This window comes from Parambassis ranga, chromosome 16 (genome assembly GCF_900634625.1).
Source record: "Parambassis ranga chromosome 16, fParRan2.1, whole genome shotgun sequence".
NCBI lineage: Eukaryota > Metazoa > Chordata > Actinopteri > Ambassidae > Parambassis > Parambassis ranga.
In genome coordinates, this window is record NC_041036.1 from 11893241 (window position 1) to 11916189 (window position 22949).

The following is a 22949-nucleotide window of genomic DNA, read 5'->3' on the forward strand; positions in this document are numbered from 1 at the left end:
ATTTGTTTCACGTAAAATTCAAACTTTTCCACGAATGTGGTCAGCTTAATATGATATGTCGTCATGCAATGTTTGCAGTAACGTGAGCTAGCCAGAGCTACAGCTCCTTAAACACATAGCGGTGTAAAATTTCTTTCATTAGGACAGCAGTAACTACCGCACTGTCAGGAAACTAGAAACCCTGAGAGGGATGAACAGGGTCATGAGAGACATCATTGTTGCTAAAGTTCTTTAGCAGGTAGGATATTGGCTAAGCTACTTAGCTAACTAAGGTTAGCCTGTGTTTCAGTCTTATCATGTAACGTTACACTATCTGATAACACGTTGACGAGACCAACGTTTTTGCGGCCACAAACAAGCTTATGTCTCAAAGCAAATTCTTTACATGAGAATAATACCTAATAGCGTGCACAATGAATGACGTCTAATTTGTCAAATTGGTATGTCATGTTTTTTTAAAGACAGTATGAGTGGTCAAAGTTCTGCTGCGCCTGCCAATGGTGGCATTACTCCCCTTCAACAGATGGTGGCGTCCTGTTCCGGAGCCATCCTCACATCTGTATTTGGTGAGACCACAGACAAATACATACAATGTTTTTGACTAACCGAAGAGCCTAAAACAGTTGTTGTTGTGTTTCTGTATCCAGTTTTATATAACAATAGGTGATGTGGTGTCGGCTACTAATCTGGTATTATGCTTTAGTAAATGAATCATGTATAGTAGAATAGAGAATACTTTAAGGTTTACTGAAAAGTACACATATTGTTTTTTGTTTACTACTTGATTAAATACAGTCTTGCATTAGTAAGAGTTGAAGAGCTGCAGTGAACACAGGACTCAGGTTGATTTGCCTTTTTTTCCCCAGTCACACCTTTGGATGTCGTGAAGATCAGACTTCAAGCACAGAAAACTCCCTTCCCCAAAGGTATATTAAATATGAATTTAAGTTGTGTTGTTCAGTTGTCACATTTTATACCACATAACATAATATATTTCAACACAATATATTTCAGGCAAATGCTTTGTGTACTGCAATGGACTTATGGACCACATATGTGTGTGTGAAAATGGCAACTCCAAGGCCTGGTACAGAGCCCCGGGTTACTTCAATGGGACTCTGGTAAGATTAGATTGCCCTTTATTTGTTTAGCATTATACTGTACACAGACAAGTTCCCTATTGTTTTGAATTTCTGGTTCATAGTGCTGTGTACAAAACAAAGCTACACAGCCTTATTGAGATACAGTACATACCATCTGACTGCTAAACAGAACTCTGTGCTAAAGTAAGCCTTCACCCTGCAGGATGCCTTCATTAAAATAATACGATGTGAGGGAGTCAAGGCACTATGGAGCGGTCTGCCTCCAACCCTGTAAGTGTGCCATCTCCTAGGTTTGTTTTATTCCCTGATTGCAGTACATTTTGCCTCTGCTGCCTTTTCTAAACCAAGTTATTGAACACTTGTCAATAGTCATTTAGCCTGTCCCTGATGCACACATTAAGGATGTTTTACTTTAAAGTGGCAAACCAACATAAGATTTCTAGAAGAATCATTGACAAAAATGGATTGAAGTACAACTGATTTATGATGATTCGTCATGATTGACGTCTGCCTCTGTGTGTTTTGTCTCTAGTGTGATGGCTGTCCCAGCCACAGTGATCTATTTCACATGTTATGACCAGCTGTGTGCAGCACTGAGGGTCTGGATGGGCAGCCATGCTCAGGAGGCTCCTCTCTTAGCAGGAGCTATTGCCAGAGGTATGCTTACTGTGTCCCTGAGGAAAACTTTTGCTTGTTAAAGGTTAACACAATGGAATACATCTAATGTGTAAAAGGGATCTTCAGAGTCATCAGAGTCAGCACTAACAAGGACCAGTGTTTTAATAATGCTGGGGATTTAATTTCTACATTAGTTTCTAGGCAGTCTGCCCTATGGCCTTTATGTAATTATACTTCACAATATAGTTTGCTTGTACGTAAATGTGAGGCACATTGTGACCCTGGCTCACTGTCTGAGCTTCTCGTTTTAATAACTGCCCATAAGTGATTATTAAAACCTGAATTCAAAAAGCCTAGTAAGTAAAGTGTGATACATTTGCAGAGTGATTATCTTTTTAATAAGAATTACATATCTTTTTAATTAAAATTCAATATTGTGAGAATAAGATGTTTGTATTTTAGTATGTAATCTCTCCCGTTTCTTATCAGTGGGTTCAGCGACAGTGATCAGCCCTCTGGAGCTGATCCGCACTAAGCTACAGTCTCAGAAGCAGTCCTACAGGGAGCTGACCGAGTGCATCCGTTCAGCAGTGCAGACAGAAGGTTGGCTGTCTCTGTGGAGGGGTTTGGGGCCCACGCTGCTCAGAGATGTGCCCTTCTCAGCCATGTACTGGTACAACTATGAAAGGGGGAAGAGCTGGCTGTGTGACCGGTACAACACCAGAGATCCCACATTTACCATCACCTTCATATCTGGAGCAGTGTCAGGATCTGTACGTTCATTTCCCTCTTTAAAGCAGCACAGAATTCAGCTGCCAGCCTGCAGATAAATACACCAATTCTGTCAGCAAACAGATCTTGACAGAAATGGACATTTTATGTCTTTCAGATTGCGGCTGTGGTAACTTTACCTTTTGATGTCGTCAAAACAAGAAGACAGGTGGAGACCGGAGAGCTACAAGCAAAGAACTGTAATTATGCCATTATTTATTTACATATCATGATGTGGAGGAAAAACAACAGAGAGAAAACAAATCTCTTACAGTACTATGATTTAACTGATGATTGATGATGATGACTGGTGATTATAGACTTTTCAATTATTAAACAGGCCCCGTCAGTTGAGTGATTCTTATGTGTGGAAAGCTGTTGGAAAGGTGTTTTTGTGTTGTCAGTGCCCTGTCAGGTCCCTTCCTCCACCTTCTATGTGATGAGAAGGATTGTGGCACAGGACGGCTTTGGTGGACTCTTTGCAGGTAGGTGTCCTAATGATCACAAAGACACGATGTCACACAGTGTTAGCACAATAAGAAGACCTCTGTCATGATGCTGCTTGTGCGTGCTCACATTGATAATGTATCTGCTTTCACTCAGCAGTCGTTCCGGCACTGTGATGACCTCCACAATAACTATGCTCTAACATCTGATCTTTATAAATTTCACAGAGAATGACAACGTGCAAGAAAGACAATCTTTAACAAGCAGAACTGAAATGTAATCTCTTTTCTTTGCCTGTTGTCTCTCTGCCAGGTTTCCTACCCAGGCTGATCAAAGTGGCCCCCGCCTGCGCCATCATGATCAGCAGTTATGAGTTTGGAAAAGCATTTTTCCGCAAACACAACCAGGAGAGGTTACTCAGGCCACTGCAGACCAGTAACACCTGATAGATTTCCCTCCAAAGACAACAAACACCCTGACGGCTACTGCTATATACTATACCTGGAAGCGAATGTTGCCAAATTAAAAACAAAAGCAGAACTGGGAGTGAAAAAATGAAGAAAACATTCTTGTCCCTTTCCTGCATTCCAGTATATTAAAATTATTTCAAATGTTTTTATTACAATATTTATTTACCATTATTTTACATTGACAGCTATATGTGCTGTAAATATGTACACATTGTTGTAATCACATGACGCAAGATGTATTTAACAGCCAGCAGATGGCAGCCTTCCTTTGTTAATAAGAATTTGAACTCCGGGTCCCACATGAAGCTGCCTCACTGGGATTATGTGCACTGTGCCTGAAACTAGAGGCATCAATGAATCCCTCACCAATCACAATAGTGCTCTGATACTGTGGAACATGAGGGACACACAAAAGTGTACCCATGTAAACTACATGAAACTGTGACTCCTTGTACCTGATGTCTTTTCATTGAAGCTCTATGACCTGTTGAAGAAAAGAAATACACGTGTCAAAAAAATTCAGTGTTTTGGCAAGTGAAGTTTATTCAAAATGAGAATAAAAAAAGGCAAATCAATAAAACATCTGCTGTACGTCTGTGCAAATGACTGCTGGAACAAGCTGAAGGCAAAGAGTAAAGGTACGAGTTCAGTGTTGAGGTACACGGTTAGTCACAATTAATACAAATCACATTATACTGATATTCTGCTAATACTGTTCTCTGCTGCATATTATCAGTTAATCTTACCACAGGTCATTATACAGAGTTAAAGGAATGATCAACTAGCCATTGTCAAATACTGTATTTTAATAATTAAAGGGAATAATATAAAGTAAACAGCATGGAAGGATGAATATTAATCCTGAGAACAAAACTATCAGATACTGCATGATACATGACACCGGAGAACAAAAGACTACAGACAAAAATGAAGATGTGATCTGACAAAACAAGGATCATAAATCAGGTAAATAAGTGAATTAAAAATAGGAATTAGAAACAGAATAGAAGACCTTATCAGACTAAACTGCTGAAACATATTGTTTTTGTGTTGTCTTAGAATGATCTGTTCTACAGTCAATATCATCTCTTGTAAAACCTCCTTACAGATAAGTAAAGACACATAAAGTCATTGCCGTCTTCTTAATGCTGCAAAGTGACAATATAATTCCTACATCTGCATTCTCTTAATCTCTCTTAATTCATTCCCAAGACAGGAAATGCAGCACACATAAAAATACAAAGAATTTAAACACTCGTATGAAGTTACATTTGGACATTCTCTGTGAAGTGTCAGAGGTCTTTACAACTGCATGGTACATTAATCAGACATTAAAGGTGACGGAGATGGTCAAAGGACATGCTACAACAGATTCTCAGCTTGCACAAGTGACTTCTCTTAAAGCTCCCAGCTCCACAAACAGAACATGAACCACCTCTACAACAGAAAATCAATATCACCTACATTGAGAAAGTTCTTGGATTGTCTGGCCCTGGTGGGGAGCTGTGTTTAGCTCTTCTTTTCCTACGAGGGAGTGACGCCTGGACTGCTGATCTCTGTTGCAGGACTGGCTAAACACTCACTCGACTTCAGGCTGGCTAGAGACTTGTAGCTGGCTACTGAGGTGAGGGAGCCACACAGACCTCTTAGAGATGGAGTTTCTTCTTTACCTGGATGAGAAAACAACAAACAGAGTTGACTGAGATCCTCTCAGACAGCAGTGTTTACATGCAGACAGGGACGTGCAGTACCTTTGTGTGGCCACTGTGTGTGGGGTGGTCGAGCCTCCAGGCTCAGAGTGTGTGACGGTGCAAGTGAAGACTGAGAGAGGCTCATGTCTGCAGACAGCTGCTCCAGACTCTGGAAGCTCTTCCTGCAAGAAGAGGACAGAGGATCAATAAAGACCACTCGCATAATCAGTGCTGACAAGAACAGACACTGAAACAGCAACAATTTCTGATGATTTGCTCTTCTAGTGATTGAGGACCGACCTATGCCTCAGACTGTGCAAAAAAACAATGTCAGGACTTCTATGGCACAAATTAAAAATGTTTTATTGATTAAATTATGTGTGTATTGTATGTACATACTCCTCCCACTGTCCTGTGTTCTTCCTGTACAGCAGTGTATCCAAGGCAACAGCGTTGGCATCCAAGGCGTCCGGGGACGGCCACTGATTGGTCAGATGGGTTGTTAATTCTTGTCTTGATCTCAAATCATTGTTCTTCATCACAGTTCTGGAAACACAAGACAGTCACAGCAACATTTATTCACTAAACACATTCTTCTATGATGATGCAAAAATGTGTGCAAAGTAACTGATGTCTTAATTGTGTCAAAGAAGGAAGATGGAGCCATATGTGGCACCATCCATCTTCTGAACCTGCTTTGTCCTGCAGTACAGGGTCTATCTATGGGTGACATGTTGTCATTGTCTAATAGAAGCCATCAGCATGTTTCCTTGGTTCATATTATGCTGTATTTTGCTTCAATTACAAAACAGTTAGCATGGTGAATTAGCCTCACATATGGACGCCATAATCATGGCATCCATATGTAAACACAGAATGTCAACATGCAGCAGATAAGTCTGAGGATCCTCAAAGTCTGGATTCATCCTCACCGTGTCATGAATCTGTACACAGATGATTCACAGTAAACCCAGAACATTCTGCAGTTTTACAGCAGCGGACTAAACAGATTAATGCTGCCATCCATCCATTGTCTATAATCACTTATATACTAACACACTATTCACCCAAGTATCCTGTGTCTGATGTGGTTTATTTTTCTCTATTTATTTCTGCATTGCCTAAATATTCTCTGACTGATTCTGTCATCCTCTGTTTTTCTCACTGTAATCACTGTGAGAGCTCTCTCTCTCTCTCTCTCTCTCTCTCTCTCCCTCCCTCACTCGCTCATTTTGATTTTCACCCTGTTTGCATTTTAAACCATCCTCTGAGTCATTGCACTGGCTGCAGCTTCACTTCTAGCGCTCATGACATAAACCCTCCTCCACACATTTTGTAGCTTCTATTGAATTGATTCTATTGAATTGTGAACAGGGTCTTAGTGACCAACCTGAGACACAATCCCTCCTCATGGGCTTAAAGCAGCACTGAGTGCAACTGATTTTAAAGACCACACAAATAACACACCACCTGCAACCTCCTGCCCCCTTGCTGTGTCCTGAATGTCAAATTCACAGTTGGACCTGCTGCAAATCTCTTCACCTAATCGTCAGCGACCCGCATGCACTCACAGACACATAAACACGGGGCAGTGGACTCACAGTTGGTCCTGTAGTTCCAGTATGATGTACTCAAGCTGTTCTTTCTCCAGCGTGTGGGTGAGGTGTGTGTCTGCCAGGCTCTGCTGAAGAGCCTTGTTGTGTGACATGGCCTCTGACAGCTGTGCTTCTCGCAGACGGACCAGCTCTTCCAGGTAAGCCTGGAACACACACACACACACAGAGGTAAACACATTGTGTTTGGTTAGAGCCATGAAGGTGCTGCTCCGCAAACACACACTTGTTTTTCTACTTAAAGCAACACAAACCACAAAGATATATGAGATCCTCTACCTTCTGCTCCAGAGCCATGCAATACTTCTGCTCAAAGCGTTTGCACTTGCTGACCAAGTTACTCTGCTCTGTGAAGATGGAAGCGGCCGTGGCTGTTTTGTCAGGCGTGCTGTTCTCACTGCCGCTGCTCCCCAGAGTCCTCATCTCCTCCTCATCGCTGCTGATGCTGTCTGCGCTACACAGGGAACAAAAATGTGCCTCATATTAGTACACAATTCTGGACAGCGCTGGCAAAAATAGCAGCCTCTTTTTTCCACAAATTAACTTCTAATACAGACTGCAGGCTTTTTGACCAGTACAGAAATTAAGTTTAGACTATTAATAGGGATCAATAGTACCATTTGCCCTGTCCTTTCACTCAATGGACAAATGAAATGCACCGCTGTGTGGGAGTTTGTAAAACCTGCAGTAATGATGAGCTTTGAGATATATATATATGTACCGTTTACCTCTGAGTGAACTTCAGGTAGGGTGTGTAGTCGATGACAGCGGGACAAGTGCCGTCCAGGATCTCCCCTTTCAGACAGAAGCTGAACAGAGGGAACAAGAAGGACAATTACTGCACAGTCTCTCCAACAAATAACTTATTATGTCACATCAAAGAGGTGTCAGTTCACTCAGTGTCTGATTTTAATAATGCTCAGTGTCTGGAAACATCCTTGTATCCATCACCTGCTCCTTTTTTCAGTAGGTTTGAAGTGTTGGGTTGCTCTGTTTTAGGGCAACAGGAACAGAACTGACTGATGCCAATTAATACCTGAAGTCGATGGTGTTGAGTCCGATGAGCGTATCTGCTAACAGTCCCGCCTCCTCTCCCAGAATGATCGCCCCATCCTCGTAAAACCTCCTACAACACAAACACATGCACACAAATATAACAGGTGTGGACAGGTGCAGCTGCAGATATGTGACGACTGACAGCTTCAAGTTATGGCAGGAGGAATAAATTAAGTCACTGATAACAAACAGATTCTTGCTGTGATCACACATATGCTGAAACGTGGATGTGCAGAAGTATTACACCGAGACCTGGTGGTTTTGTAGTCCCTCAGTGCAAATGACATGTACTCCGACAGCCGCTTCTCCATCAGGACAACTCTGATCCAGGCCCTGCCCTGCAGAGGGACACATGTGGAGCACTTTTGATTATTGGTATTTATATTTAATATAAAAGCTCAAAGGTCAAAGTCAAACATTATTTTAGAATTATCTTTCTGGCTCTTCTGCAAAGCTGCTGTTTGTATTTCCTGTTAAAACTGAGTCTCCAAGTCTCACCTCTTGTTTGCAGAACAATGTTTGCTCCAGTTCTCTTTACATGAGTTATGACTGAGTCACGTTTTTTGCTCGTGTCCTCTTAACATTTTTCCTGACTGCTTCCTTTGTTCTTTTGCTAAGAGGATAATGCAAAGTAAGCCAAAAGCACAACTGCCTGAGTCTGCACTGTGTGTACTGTAGACCAGGATACATTTACATTAAAAGAGTATATAAAACCAGTTTTATCTTTTCACATTTTACTAAACATATATTAAAGCATTATATATACAATGCTTTTTCAGCCTCACCTTTGCTCTCGATGATCGCACATTTTCCATGCTTTCAATACTTCTAATGCAATTATGGGGTACTTTAGTGCAGGCAGCCTTTATGTAATCCCAGAAGCTCCGAGGACTCTCGTAGCCAAACCAAGTTGTCTGACCTAAAAAAGCACACAGCACAGCAGAGAACAAGAACTCATCTGCATCTATACTGTTCTGTTTTGAATTGATGCACACAGCAGAAATGATGCATTCATTGGATGATAACTAAGATTCATTGCTGCCTAAACCTCAGTTCAAATGTATAAATATCTTGTATTCTACCAATCCTGCTCTTGTGTTTGCAGTTTTTGTGTTGACCTGTGTGGACTTTATGAGAGGGAGGATGCGCACCTTTGAGTCGATGACTGAGGATGTGCTCCAGGATAGAAACAAAATTAACAAACTCTGGAGATGAGTCATCTATGGTCTCAAAACAGGAGCGATCCAGCAGCGTCTTCACTGAAAACCTGAGCATAAATGAAGACACAAACACTGGTTACTGGACCCTCTGCCACTGAACGGTGTCAGAGACAAAAACACGTCGCTCCTTCTTGATATCACATTTCACTCAAACAACATTTGCTTCAGATTTGTCTTAATTAACACATTTAACATTTTTAACATCAATTACATGGCAAAGAACATAAACATATGGCCTCCGTAGTTGTAATGAGGCTTTGATTAATCTCCTGAGATGAAACCAGCCATAATGTGCAGCCCACATGTGCACCGACTGACTGACTGCATAATCTGATTTCAACTAATTACACAGGAAGGAAAGTTAATGGACAGGGCTGCGATGTGTCACAGTGCATGCGTGTGTGCTGTGAGAAATCTGCCAAATTGTGTGTAGCCTTTATCAACTTAATTATCTGACTTCGTATCTCACTCGCTACCCCTTGTTGCTTAGCAGCAGTGTGACTGCGCTTCCTGTGGAAGAAGGTAAAAATCCAGGGTTCAGTTTTAAGCACTTATCGTGTATTTCAACTTTTTTCAAAACAATCATGCTCTTAAGCCTTTTATACTACACTTATCCTATCAGTCATACATCTGTGAAGCTGCTTAAAAATGTCAAACCAACAGATGGATCCTGTGCTTCCATTTTTGCAAAAAACAACAAGTCTTTCCCTCTATTGTAATTCTTGATGTTGTGTTTCTGAAGTCAAGCGCACAATACTGGTGTTGAAGTGGTGTAAATCAGGAGAACGCTGTTGCTAGGCGACTGACCTTTGACCCTTTTTGAAAAATAGTCATGATTTGTTTTCAGTGCTGTGCCTTATGAATGAGAAAAGTTTGATTGAATTTGACAGTAGAAAAAAGAGGTATGACAGATTAGAAATAAGACGACCTCTAGATTGCACTAAAATTACTTTTGAAGCCAGAAGATGCTCCGTAGCCTGCTCATCACTCATGGTCAACACTCGATGTAATGTGCACATCGGATGCATTTCCTTCAGCTCCCATTAGAGTGCAATAAACCTGACAACCTCAGCAGTTCTCCAGTACACACACTGAACGGTGTCAATTTAAGGAAGAGTCTGAGGCAGCTAATGCTTGAAGCTAGAAATGATCGCAGGAAAACCTGAAGTATCTTTGTTTGCTGAAGTAATTCTGACACACACCGCACAACATAAGGCAGAGTAAGAGCTGAGACGTCAGAGAACACATTGATGACTATTATTATTTTAACCTATAACAGGGTGTATATGGTACAAACATAAAGACGGTGTTGTTTATTAGGCTTTATTAGCTCACAGAGAATGAGATTTAAAAAAAAAACACTTGCAAATTTTCCAGTCAGTTTGAAAGTCCATTAGTGCTACCAAAGGAAAACATCTATATCTGTTATGATCGGTCGCCTCAACACGAGTTTTCAGAGCATAAGCAGGCTGAGCAGTTAGCAATGGACCTGGGATCAGTTTGTCTTTTGACACTTTCTCAGAGCCCAACTATAAAAACAGCTCCATGTCCTCCCTCTTCAGTGACCCATTCTGCTCCTCTGTCTGAAACACACCACAGGGACTGTCAGTCAGAAAGTGACATCTGCCAGCAGCACCACAAATCAATAGTACAAGCAGAGAGCTTTTCACTACAGCTGACAGAGAGAGGCAGAAAAACGCAGGTGTGTGTGTGTGTGTGTTTGTGTGTGTGTGTGTGTGTGTGTGTGTGTGAGATCTACACTGTCCTTACCATTTTATCCTTCATGGATGCTTGCCTACTTAAAGTCACCTAGTTCACCATCTTTTGTGTGTCTGTTATTCTACAAAGTAATCAGATTCTCTCCTGGCAGAGTCAGACGTTTCTGTAGGAGGCAGGAATTTTTGCTGATGATCTCTGAAACTCTGGCTCGGAGCCTCCTCTGAATTCAATGTGATTAAAACTGAAATGTGATGGTATGAATATTTAATGAAGGCTGGTGGGTGTGACAGTGAGTTATAAAGAAAGCCTGGATTATTTCTAAACACAATAACCACAATAAGAGACACTAACATGAGCTCATCCAGCTGGTTATATCATGTTTTCATCACAACTCGTGCAGCAGCCACACAGTGACTTTCCTCCTCCAGCCTAGAAGTCATGTTTTTAATAAAACATGGAGGTTGTCGTCTACTTCCATCATTTTTTTTAACAAACGCCTGCATCAGATTTTTAAATTAAGAAATCTATCGTCATACATTCAGCTGCAGACGCCGCCTCGTCATTTAAACACTATGAGGAGTTCCCACCTGCACACCGTCAGCAGGTTCCTCCTCTCCACCGCGCCGCTCCTGCCTGCTCCTCGCTTGCGGATGAGCTGCAGCCCCACGCCGAGCGACGCCATCCCGGCCCGTCTCTGTGTGTGTGTGTGCGTCCGGAGGCGGTGTGCTGTCCTCCGGCTCCGCTCCCCGCGCAGGACCAGGAACAGGGCAGGACCAGTTTCGTCCGTCACCTCGGAGGAAACGCAAGATGCTCCACTGAAAGGAGGTGTTGAACGTAAAGCTGAGACTGGCGGAGGACTTCCTGTTTGGTGCTTTCAAAATAAAAGCTCGAGCAGCAGACTTTGCGAATGACTTTTATTAATTGTTTGGCAGAGAGAGCAAAGAGCTACGAAGGAAGCTGTAGGAACGTGCATGTTCGTCTGTTTTAATAGTTTATCGATGTTAAATTGTAAAAAAGAGAAATTCTCCGAAATTCAGACATGTTGTTTAGATGGCCTTCCGGTTATTTTATTCCCCAGAACGATGAATTGTAATTATTTTTTTTAAATGAGACTGATTAAATGGAGTTGTTACTGACAGTAGAGGGTGTGGTGAATTGAATGAAAGCTGTGAGTGGCCTGATATCATCCAGACACCTGCCTGTGTGAAGGATATTACTATTACTATTACACATCATTATTATCAGTGATGTGTGGATTAATCAAACAAGAATGAATGAAAAGACCTTATCTCCAGTTAATGTCAACAGTAAGTTTGAATCCCACATGTTTGTACATACTGTGTGTAGTATATTGTGCTCAGTTGTTCCTTCGTGTAAAACAGACCGAAGCCTGACATCAGTGACTTCGCCCTCTAGTGGCCTGATGTAACAACAGCACCTGGCTTCTCTCCAGCATCACATCTATGTTTGTTGTCTTCACTTCCACTTCCTCTCCTCACTCCTCACGCCTCTTTTCACCCGTGGCTCAGTCATATTGGAAGGATGTGGCAATAAACACCACAGAATGAAAAACCTAGCTTCTAAAATGTCATTTTATTTCATGTGAAACATCTTTGGAGTCTACAGGGAAAATGTTTCGTACAACTCCGACCTTTGAAATGTGACAATGGAGTCTAGGCTAGCTTTGCCTTTCTGTTAAAGTGTAACCAGGTTTTTATTGGTTTACTACTTAACAGTGCTTTTCTCTTAATCTGAATTATTCTGTAGATTTCATGAGTATTGATTGGATGAAACTTAAATGAAATTATAATGGTGTTTTTGGTCAGGAGTAATAACCCCAGACCCCCAGTTTATATTTTATATTTAATACTTTTACATGTCAAAGCTCTTTGGGGAAGATGTATTTTGTATATTGAACATGGAAAAAGCAGCTCAGCAGTTATTTATGTGTTCATGGCTGATGTGCTGTATGTGGTTTTTAGTTTCAGAGCTACTTCGTGCACTTTAGAAGATACAACAAACCACAGCAGTAACAGCTGTCATCATCAAACCGCAAAAAAAGTCCTTCAAAAGGAAAAATGTGACACTGATGTATATACCGATGGAGATAAGACTCTCCTCTGTGGGAAACCTTCTGTCTGTGTCAGACTTTAACAGGTGATATCATAATTATAATCTATAAAATGTTCTTACAGAATGATCACTCCTATCACTTATACAGACACCTGTGTGTGAAATAAAATGACTGTTCTGACTACATCTTCACATTTGACACCTTTGAGCAGCATCAGGTGAAGAGGACATGCTGCCCACTCATATCATCATATCAGCTTCTGACTGGACTTTCTACTAAAGAGATAGATATTAACAATAAGATCAAACAGTGTGCATATTAGATTATATCAGATTAGATGAGACTTTATTGCCATTGCACATGTACAATGCAACGAAACAGCATATCCTAGTCAGTTGACACACACACACACACAGCTCATGGTCTGGTCCTGTGTGTTGTATTTAACCTCCCTCCACTCTCGACTCCAACTTTTTACCGAACCAAAACAGGAGGTTAGAAGTGGCGGATAATACACACGTAGAATATCAGCAATTTACACACATTAATAAAATGACAGAACAACGTAAACGACACCTGCTCGCTTCATTTAGCATACAGTGTGGTGTCAATAAACTCAGCTGTGGCGTTGTTGTCATAAAAATCCGCCTTAACTGGAAATGTGCAAGAAACGCCACATGAAGTGTGTTGGAACCAGTCACCCAGCATAGATGGTTTGCGCTGCCTGCTGTGGAAAAGACATGTAATTAATAAGTACGTAAGTAAGGAAAACATGTATATATGTATCTTTCACACGATCAGAAGCTATAAAGACACGTGAGGAGGAGGAGGAGGAGGAGGACGTCACATAATTTACTGCAGGCTTGTAACATCTCTACTGAACCTGACCAGAGGAGCGACCAGAGGAGAGACAGCGAGAGACGGTGACTCGACTTCTTTTATTTTATATTTTGTACCTGGAGTCCAGCAGCTTTTTATTTTTAGCTCTTTGTCGCTTGTGTTTTATTTAGGAGATGATTTAAGGTGTTAAATGTCTATACACTGTGTTTCCTTCTGTGACAGGAGCCAGACATGGAGGAGACGAAAGAGATGGAAGAACTGTCCAACACCAAACACGCGCAGAATGGAGATTTAAGGTCAAACGAATACTTTCATTCTTTATCTACCAAGTCAAGATAATGAGTCCTCAAACGTGATGGAGAATGACAAGTTTGAAAGAAAGTAGGCTGTTACATGAAATGATAATAATAGAAGACAAATCGTAAAACATAGAGTGTTCGGCTATATATTTGAAGATATGTGACTTTTACATGACTCCTTCAGAGAGAACAAGGATGAAAAGACAAAGAAGGAAAAAGAAAAGGAGCCAAAGGTGCCCATGGTCGGCCCCATCGCCGTGGTAAGCTCACTTCTCATAGTCTGATCTCCTTCTGTCAGTCAGGTGTTTGTGTGCACCGTAGTTTTTACTTTCCTAAAGTACAGTTAAGTGTGTGTGAAGCTTTGTGAGAGTGTTAGGTAAGAAGGGAAGTGGCTAGAGAGGATGGGAGTGCAGCACATCCTCCTGTTGTTTGGGTTGAACTCCACCAGACTCCTGCTGTGAGAAGATAATGGCTGCTTAGAGTTTTTCCCTCATTCAACACACTCACTTTGGTGTTTGTACACTCTCCGCTTCGTGTGAGTGTAGTTCAGGTTTTCAGACAGCTTGGACATTCTGATGATCATCGTTGGGACGATCATGGCCATGACCAACGGGGTCGTGCTTCCTCTCATGTGCATCGTCTTTGGAGACATGACAGACAGCTTTATAATGAACGATGCCGCGTCACACATAAACACCAGCCTCCTCCCCAGTGAGTCTGGCTGCACACTATGACCTGAAAGGAATAACTCTAGAAGTATTGCAGCTTTGTTTAACACTGTATTTTGCTGCCTTTGTGTCCCTTAGACTTCACCATTAACATTAACAGCACCTTGGAGGAGGACATGACTGAGTAAGATGTTACATGATGTTACATCAGGCAGGCCAAGCACTGAGTCAGCTAACATCTCACTTCTCTTCTCTCAGATTTGCAATCTACTACTCCATGATGGGAGCCGGCGTACTCATCGCTGCCTACCTGCAGGTGTCTTTCTGGACCCTGGCAGCCGGGCGGCAGGTCAAGCGAATCCGCACCTTGTTTTTCCACCGCATCATGCAGCAAGACATCGGCTGGTTTGATGTCAATGAGACAGGAGAGCTCAACACACGTCTGACAGAGTGGGTAACAGAGACATGACACAGAGTGAGAGAGTAAACCTTACTCACCCGAAGATCACAATCATAATGTTGGTATTTACACGTACAGTGATGTCTATAAAATCCAAGAGGGTATCGGTGACAAGGCGGGGATGCTGGTCCAGGCTTTCACCACCTTTGTTGCATCTTTCATCATCGGCTTCACCAAAGGCTGGAAGCTCACTCTTGTCATCCTGGCTGTAAGTCCTGCACTCGCCATTTCAGCAGCGCTGTTCAGTAAGGTAAGCACCCCTTCTCCTTCTGTTATTTGGATCATGGAGACACGGGAATCTTATCAATAACATTCAGGCACATCTTTGTCCATACAGGTGCTGGCGTCCTTTACGACTAAAGAACAGAGTGCGTATGCCAGAGCTGGCGCTGTGGCAGAAGAGGTGCTCTCTGCCATCAGGACGGTGTTTGCTTTCAGTGGTCAAGAGAAAGAGATCCAGAGGTCTGTATGCACGTACATACACTAATGTCCATGAATATTGTTACTGTGAGACGCCAGATCAATGTTGTCCAGTGCAGTGATTGCAGAAAAAGGCTGTAACTGAATAAAACCCTTAAAAATGGAATTAAATTGAATTGAATGTTTTCTGCAGACAGTAATCCCTCATTTCTCACTGCAGACTCACCCTAATCTAATTTTTGTTGTACAGTAGATGTGGACACAACCTTGTTTTTGCGTTTTTGTTGCACACCAGATATCATAAGAACCTGGAGGATGCTAAGAGGATGGGAGTAAAGAAGGCGATCTCTGCTAACATTGCCATGGGGTTCACCTTCCTCATGATCTACCTGTCCTACGCTCTGGCCTTCTGGTACGGCAGTACTCTCATTCTGAGCAAAGAGTACACTATCGGAAATGTGCTCACCGTGAGTAGACGCACTCTGACTGAAAGTCTGCACTTTATTATTTCTTTAAACATAATGGAGACTCTGAGAAAGGTTCATCGCCGTGTCTCTGTGTGTCTGAAGGTCTTCTTTGTTGTGCTGATTGGAGCGTTTACGGTTGGACAGGCTTCTCCCAACATACAGACCTTTGCCAGTGCTCGCGGAGCTGCATACAAAGTGTACAGCATCATCGATCATGTAAGCAACATTTTTTGACCCAAAGCACACATAAAATACCTCGTAGTCATCTGAATCTCTGCTTCTGGACAGCTGTCAGTTTGAATCACTGAACAGGCACCACTGTGCTCTGGCACTGTGGAGAGCGGCTTTGATGCCGCCGACAACCTGGAGTCAGTAATGATACGGCGGGTGGATTTTGCTCTAATTGGAGCACCTGCTGTTCGAATGAAGACACAGCAGGTCATTCGGTTGCTGTTGCACAGCCAAAGCTGTGTACTGCCACTACGTTTCAATTTATTTTCCCCAAAAATGACTCAAATATAATTATTAACAGATGAAGTTAGGGTGGATATCAGTGGAATTTAAATGTTCTGAGTAGCCACACTTTTTGTCCGGAGTCTTTCCAGTAGTTTTTTAGAAGGTATATCTCTTACAGAACAACACAGTCATTTATTTACTATTCTGTCTTAATTAGTCATTCCTCATAAAGTAGCTTTGGTAGGTTGTTGATACTTTAACTTAATCCCTACGTTTTTACGCAGCTTATAACAGCCGACCTCTAAGGTGAAGGTTTCAGTTTATTACCTCCACCTGCCACCTCTGTATAGACTTTCTTGGACTTTAACCTGCCTCACCCAAATGACAAAATGTAGTGTTTTAGGGAGCCATTTGCAATCAATATAATCCGTCATTTATGTGTGAAGATGTCTTTTATTGTAAAGCACAAAGGTGCCTTGCAGATACATGTTGCTGCCTTGTCTGGAAGACCAAAGGCTTAGACATAAAACAGTCTCAAATCAGAGCTCAGCCTTCGTTAGCCGCACCACACAGGCTTGTGTGTGTGGAGCTATGGAAATAAACATTAGCCTTGTTAAATACACTGAAGCCTTCCTTCCATTGTCTGTTTGATGTTATGATTAGAATCAGGTTCTGGACTGTGACCAAACTACAGACCAGAGCAGAGCTTAAGGAGTAAGTGAAATACCGGTGACTCTTGTCTCAACAGAATCCAACCATTGACAGCTACTCAGAGGTCGGCTACAAGCCGGACTTCATCAAAGGAAACATTGAGTTCAACAACATCCACTTCACCTACCCCTCAAGGCCAGATGTCAAAGTATGTCCCCCCACTGACTCAAACTGTATGTTAAATCAGATGGGATCTCATCACTGACATTGTTCATCTGCAGATATTGAATGAAATGTGTCTGAGCGTGACGAGCGGACAGACCATGGCCTTAGTGGGCAGCAGCGGCTGTGGTAAAAGCACCACCATCCAGCTGCTGCAGAGGTTCTATGATCCCCAGGAAGGATCTGTAAGTATCAATAAATCAGCATCAGCAAATGGAAAAAATCAGTCCATCTACTTACAGGTACATCTATGTTGTAGGTGTCTATTGATGGTCACGACATCCGTACCCTCAACATCCGCTACCTGAGAGAGATGATTGGAGTGGTGAGTCAGGAGCCCATTCTCTTCGCCACCACCATCGCTGAGAACATCAGATACGGCCGACCAGATGTGACGCAACAGGAGATTGAACAAGCTTCCAAAGAAGCCAATGCTTATGACTTCATTATGAAGCTTCCTGATGTAGGAGAACATGTGTGCCTCCATATAATGCTCACTTGAACTTATCTGACTTAACTTTCTAATACACTCTTTGTTGGTTGTTGAGTAGAAGTTTGAGACACTGGTTGGAGACCGTGGCACTCAAATGAGCGGAGGACAGAAGCAGAGGATTGCAATCGCTCGAGCTTTAGTCCGCAACCCTAAAATCCTTCTTCTGGACGAAGCCACATCTGCTCTTGATGCTGAGAGTGAGACCATCGTGCAGGCTGCTCTGGATAAGGTACAAACACTCACACATTCACCTTACCTACAAGATTAACTATTACATGAGATTAACTATGAGCATCCAGAGAACAGTTATAAAAAGAAGCTTCTGTGTGGATGTGAGACTAAAGCAGCAGTTGATGAACAGGGTTCAAGAACAAAACTGGTGTTATGTAAATCTGGAGACATATAGTACACAGATGTGTAAATAATACTGCATTTGTTAAGTGGTTTGTCACTGAAGCTTGTATTTGTGTGTGCAGGTCCGACTAGGTCGCACCACGCTGATTGTGGCTCACCGGCTCTCGACCATCAGAAATGCTGATGTGATTGCTGGCTTCCAGAAAGGTCAAATTGTAGAGCTGGGAACTCACAGCCAGCTGATGGAGAAACAGGGAGTCTACCACACACTGGTCACCATGCAGGTAACACAAGCACAAACTGAAACTCTACCTGTTTTTGTTCCAGTTTGTTCCAGTTTCCTTCTGTTTTGTTCCCACCACAGACTTTTCAGAGTGTCACAGAGAAAGAGGAGGCAGAGAATGAGGAGGAGAAGAGTCCATTAGTTAAGTCAGAGTCTGGACTATGCAGGAGGAAATCCACAAGAGGCTCCTCCAGGGCTGCCTCAGAAAAGGAGAAAGAGAAAGAGGAGGTGGAGGAGTTAAAGGAAAAGACTGAAGAGGTGAGCTGTTGTGTGTGAATGCTTTAACAAAGTTATGGAATAAATTCAGTTTAAAAAGAAAGCAGATGCGACTCAGCTCATCCTCCTTCCTCTTTGTGCAGGATGAAAATGTCCCCCCCGTGTCGTTCTTTAAAGTGATGCGTCTCAACATTTCTGAGTGGCCTTTCATTCTAGTGGGGACCATTTGTGCCATCATCAATGGAGCTATACAGCCTCTGTTCGCTGTCCTCTTCTCCAAGATTATCACCGTAGGTTACTCTACTCTAAGTTGTTTTATGTGCAGCACAATTGCAAAGCTGTCAATGAGTTGTTTACTCTCTTCTAAGGTGTTTGCAGAGCCAGATCCAGTGGTCGTCAGGGAAAGATCTAACTTCTTCTCCCTCATGTTTGTTGCTATTGGAGGTGTATCCTTTGTCACTATGTTCCTGCAGGTAAGTATGCAGACATACATTTTACACACGCTCACAGATGATTGTGGTGCAGTTTAAAAACATACATATTCATATTACAGGGTTTCTGTTTTGGTAAATCTGGAGAGGTTCTCACCCTGAAACTGAGACTTCTGGCTTTTAAGGCCATGATGAGACAGGTTTGTAAAGAACACTGAAATTAAGAAGTGATGGTGTTCCCTGTGATCATTTTCATATTTTGTTATAGGATCTTGGCTGGTTTGATGAACCCAAAAACAGTGTTGGGGCGCTCACTACAAGACTGGCTACAGACGCAGCTCAAGTGCAAGGGGTAAGCCTCGACAGAGACCTTACAACAAAGAATCGTCAAATAATACGGTGAATCCTGATGTTTGTTTTCATCTCTACCGTCTGCTCAGGCTTCAGGAGTTCGTATGGCGACGCTCGCACAAAACTTTGCCAACTTGGGCACAGGTGTGATTCTGGCCTTGGTGTATGGCTGGGAGCTGACCCTCCTCCTCCTGGCTGTGGTGCCCTTCATAGCAGCGGCTGGAGCTATAGAGATAAAAATGCTAACCGGACACGCTGCCAAAGACAAGAAGGAGCTGGAGAAGGCTGGAAAGGTAAGGACGGAGCGGGACATATGACTCAAGTAAGGATGAACATATTTCATTAAAGCACTGGTGTCACAACAAGAACATCTGTTTGTTCTGAATGTTTCTATAGATCGCTACAGAGGCCATAGAGAATATTCGAACAGTTGCCTCGCTGACCAGAGAAGCCAAGTTTGAAGCTTTGTATCAGGAAAACCTCGAAGTGCCATATAAGTAAGACGAATGACATTTTGACCAGGACATACAGTATGAATATGTGCATCTCTGATTGCATCTTTCTCCTACTCTTTGTACAGGAACTCCCAGAAAAAGGCCCACATATACGGCATTACATACTCCTTCTCCCAGGCCATGATCTACTTTGCATATGCTGCTTGTTTCCGTTTTGGAGCTTGGCTCATCCAGTCAGGAAGGATGGATGCTGAAGGGGTGTTCCTGTGAGTAACCAGGGACAGAGTCTCTTATCCAGGAGATTAACAGTGGAGTGAATATGTTGTACAGATTGTATACACTGACAGCAGGTAATCTGAACCAGTGAGCAGAAAGTGTTTATACTGCTGTTAATCATTTACCCTCAAAGCATGTGAAAGGCCACTGTGACTGGCCGGGCTGTAAACCTGGAGCACATGGGACACCTGCACCAATCACGTGTTGGTCATTGCTGGGAGAAGCCTTTGTTTATGCTCTGTTATATAAAGAAGTCCAAACTTCACACTATGCCTCAGACTAGAATGTTATAAAACATAGAAATAATAACTCATCTCCTCCTTTGATCATAATCTTAAAGCCCTTTATAAACATTCTGATACACTGACATCACCTAGAGCAGCTGAATCACAAATATCTGTATATCAGTCACATTAGCCTTCAGGTCCATGTTAGCTTGAGTTTATGTACCGTAATCCCATTTTACACTCCACTGACTGTTACCTGGGTAAAGAATCTAATCTGAGTTTACCTTACTCTGGCAGTGTGATTTCGGCTGTTCTCTTTGGCGCCATGGCTGTTGGAGAGGCCAACTCCTTTGCTCCAAACTACGCTAAGGCCAAACTGTCTGCATCCCACCTCATGATGCTGCTGAACAAACAGCCTGCCATTGATAATCTGTCACAGGAAGGAGAGAGTCCGGTACGCAACACCAAGCCCCGCACACCACAAACAAATACAGCTATTTAAAAGGAACACAGAGTAACATGTCATGCCTCCGTAATGTGTTTAAACCTTAGGACAAATTTGATGGCAACGTGAGCTTTGATTCCGTGAAGTTTAACTACCCATCACGCCCTGATGTGCCCATCCTGCAAGGCCTGAACCTGCAGGTGAAGAAGGGAGAGACTCTGGCTTTGGTGGGGAGCAGCGGCTGTGGAAAGAGTACCACCATCCAACTCCTGGAGAGGTTCTACGACCCCTTAGAAGGGAGAGTGGTGAGGCAACAAACTCACATTCTGTGCAATCGACTGTCTAACAGCCCCTACAAGTAATTAGTTAATGGTTAGCTGAGTGAGGTGTTTATGGCTGTCAGCACTGATGAGACCTTAAGATGTTATCAAAGACTACTACATGTGCGCCGTTATCTAGACAATCCTTCATTTTCTGAATCTCCATAAACCTTCAGCAGTGATGACATCACTCAGCTCAGTCACCATTTTTTATCAGGTTCTTGATGGCATGAATGCCAAGCACCTGAACATCCACTGGTTGAGATCCCAGATAGGCATCGTCTCACAGGAGCCTGTCCTGTTCGACTGCACTTTGGCTGAAAACATTGCCTACGGAGACAACAGCCGCACGGTAACCATGGAGGAGATAGAGGCTGCTGCTAAAGCGGCCAACATTCACAGCTTCATACAAGACCTGCCACAGGTAAATTATGAGACTTTTTATAGAAGTGCAGATGGATAAAACATTAAAAGGTCAATAAAAGCGCCGTGTGTGTGTTTGAACTTGTAGTTTTGGAGCTGTACTGTGTGTGTCCTTATACAATCAGGCTGCCAAGTGTGTGATTTCTGCGACACATCTAATTTTGGCATCTACAGTGACACCCATCTTTCTGTTTCCATGAGCAGAAGTACAAAACCCAGGCAGGTGACAAGGGGACTCAGCTGTCAGGTGGTCAAAAACAGCGAATAGCCATAGCCCGAGCCATCCTCCGCAACCCCAAAGTGCTGCTCCTGGATGAGGCCACCTCTGCACTTGACACTGAGAGCGAGAAGGTGAGTGATTGCTTACTCAGATGACATCGCCTCCCCTAACAACCACAAGCGTTTCACAATTTGGTCTCTCCACAGGTGGTGCAGGATGCCCTAGACCAGGCCAGCAAGGGCAGGACATGCATCATTGTGGCCCACCGTCTGTCCACCATCCAAAATGCAGACCGCATTGCTGTCTTCCAGGGGGGAGAGGTGGTTGAGGAGGGCACACATCAACAGCTGCTGGCAAAGAAGGGAGTCTACTACATGTTGGTCACCACACAGCTGGGCTATAGGAGGGAATGAGAGGATGCAGCAACCAAATAACTACACTCCTTTGTTCATTATGGTAGATCAGGGCTGGGTGGAGCCTTTTATCACCTGCTCCCTGTTTAATGTTTGTACCATTATGCAGTTTCAGACTGACAGATTCAGTGGACCAGTTGAGGAGTGAATGTGTTGTTCGTGTCATGCAAGTTACAGCCTAGGTTTAAAATCTAACTTCTTGTTGATTAGTGGCAGCTTTTTTGGTCCCTTTTGGTATATGTAGACAGAAAACTGCTGATTATGTAAGTAAAGTAAATAGAAAAAGTGATTCCAGAGCTTGATAAATTTATAGGATGCCATGCTGTTCTTTTCCTGCTGCAACAAGTCAAACTGTCATTCTCTGTCCCTTTTCTTCCCTCAGCTCCTCACCAATTCTCAGCACTTCCTACCTCATCATTGCCTGCTTGGTGTGATTGAGCTCTTTCCTTTGTTTATGGCCAGTCTCTAACTCTTAAAATTCCTCTTGTTAGGGGCAAACTGTCAACGACAAATGCACTATGATCAAAACTAACAATGCACTGGATTTATTGCCATTGAGTATAACTTGGGACCAGGGGGTCATTGTTAACATGTTCTGTACTGTAATGTCTGAGTTCAGCTTCATAATGAAGCAAGTAGTGCAGCGACCTAGAAAATGCTGTGTTCTCTCCACCAAGAATCTACAGACGATTCTACATCACTAATATATTTGAAGAACGTGCCTAATATGTAACTATTAAAATTTTATATTCAAATACGGAACAGTTGCATCATTGT

General features: G+C 42.7%; 3 protein-coding genes across 5 annotated transcripts; 2 read left to right on the forward strand and 1 right to left on the reverse strand.

The window, feature by feature from the left end:
- Positions 1 to 69: 69 nt before the first annotated feature.
- Positions 70 to 3991, forward strand: slc25a40 (solute carrier family 25 member 40). Its single transcript, XM_028425146.1, has 10 exons — positions 70 to 238; positions 462 to 566; positions 867 to 926; positions 1015 to 1121; positions 1306 to 1373; positions 1636 to 1760; positions 2211 to 2494; positions 2611 to 2692; positions 2897 to 2977; positions 3252 to 3991. Exons 2-10 carry the CDS (start codon positions 467 to 469, stop codon positions 3383 to 3385), a joined length of 1041 nt encoding a protein of 346 aa, XP_028280947.1. The 5' UTR covers positions 70 to 238; positions 462 to 466; the 3' UTR covers positions 3386 to 3991.
- rundc3b (RUN domain containing 3b) lies at positions 2807 to 11527 on the reverse strand. 2 transcript variants are annotated; one of them, XR_003671901.1, is made up of 13 exons: positions 11296 to 11527; positions 8921 to 9036; positions 8555 to 8688; positions 8022 to 8107; positions 7750 to 7839; positions 7442 to 7522; positions 6993 to 7167; positions 6702 to 6859; positions 5500 to 5646; positions 5161 to 5282; positions 4874 to 5079; positions 3865 to 3893; positions 2807 to 2986 (listed from the first exon to the last, which is right to left on the reverse strand). XR_003671901.1 is itself a non-coding variant. In XM_028425145.1 (11 exons), the coding sequence occupies exons 1-11, from the start codon at positions 11388 to 11390 to the stop codon at positions 4934 to 4936; spliced, it is 1350 nt and encodes a 449-aa protein (XP_028280946.1). In that variant the 5' UTR covers positions 11391 to 11518; the 3' UTR covers positions 4255 to 4933. The 2 variants fall into 2 exon arrangements, 1 of the variants encoding a protein (XP_028280946.1); XM_028425145.1 differs by lacking the exons at positions 2807 to 2986; positions 3865 to 3893 and having other exon boundaries at positions 4255 to 5079; positions 11296 to 11518.
- A 1977-nt stretch (positions 11528 to 13504) lies between these two features.
- Positions 13505 to 22934, forward strand: abcb4 (ATP-binding cassette, sub-family B (MDR/TAP), member 4). Of its 2 annotated transcripts, XM_028424597.1 has the most exons (29): positions 13505 to 13535; positions 13644 to 13709; positions 13838 to 13918; positions 14106 to 14181; positions 14467 to 14632; positions 14728 to 14773; positions 14848 to 15039; positions 15128 to 15299; positions 15387 to 15511; positions 15765 to 15936; positions 16039 to 16152; positions 17141 to 17251; positions 17325 to 17450; positions 17525 to 17728; positions 17817 to 17987; positions 18235 to 18396; positions 18477 to 18653; positions 18755 to 18901; positions 18980 to 19084; positions 19165 to 19242; positions 19311 to 19394; positions 19483 to 19686; positions 19790 to 19890; positions 19974 to 20114; positions 20649 to 20805; positions 20904 to 21101; positions 21334 to 21540; positions 21744 to 21890; positions 21966 to 22172. In XM_028424597.1, exons 3-29 carry the CDS (start codon positions 13854 to 13856, stop codon positions 22170 to 22172), a joined length of 3855 nt encoding a protein of 1284 aa, XP_028280398.1. In that variant the 5' UTR covers positions 13505 to 13535; positions 13644 to 13709; positions 13838 to 13853. The 2 variants fall into 2 exon arrangements, with proteins under 2 accessions (XP_028280398.1, XP_028280399.1); XM_028424598.1 differs by lacking the exon at positions 13505 to 13535 and having other exon boundaries at positions 13540 to 13705; positions 13845 to 13918; positions 21966 to 22934.
- The last annotated feature ends 15 nt before the right edge of the window (positions 22935 to 22949 follow it).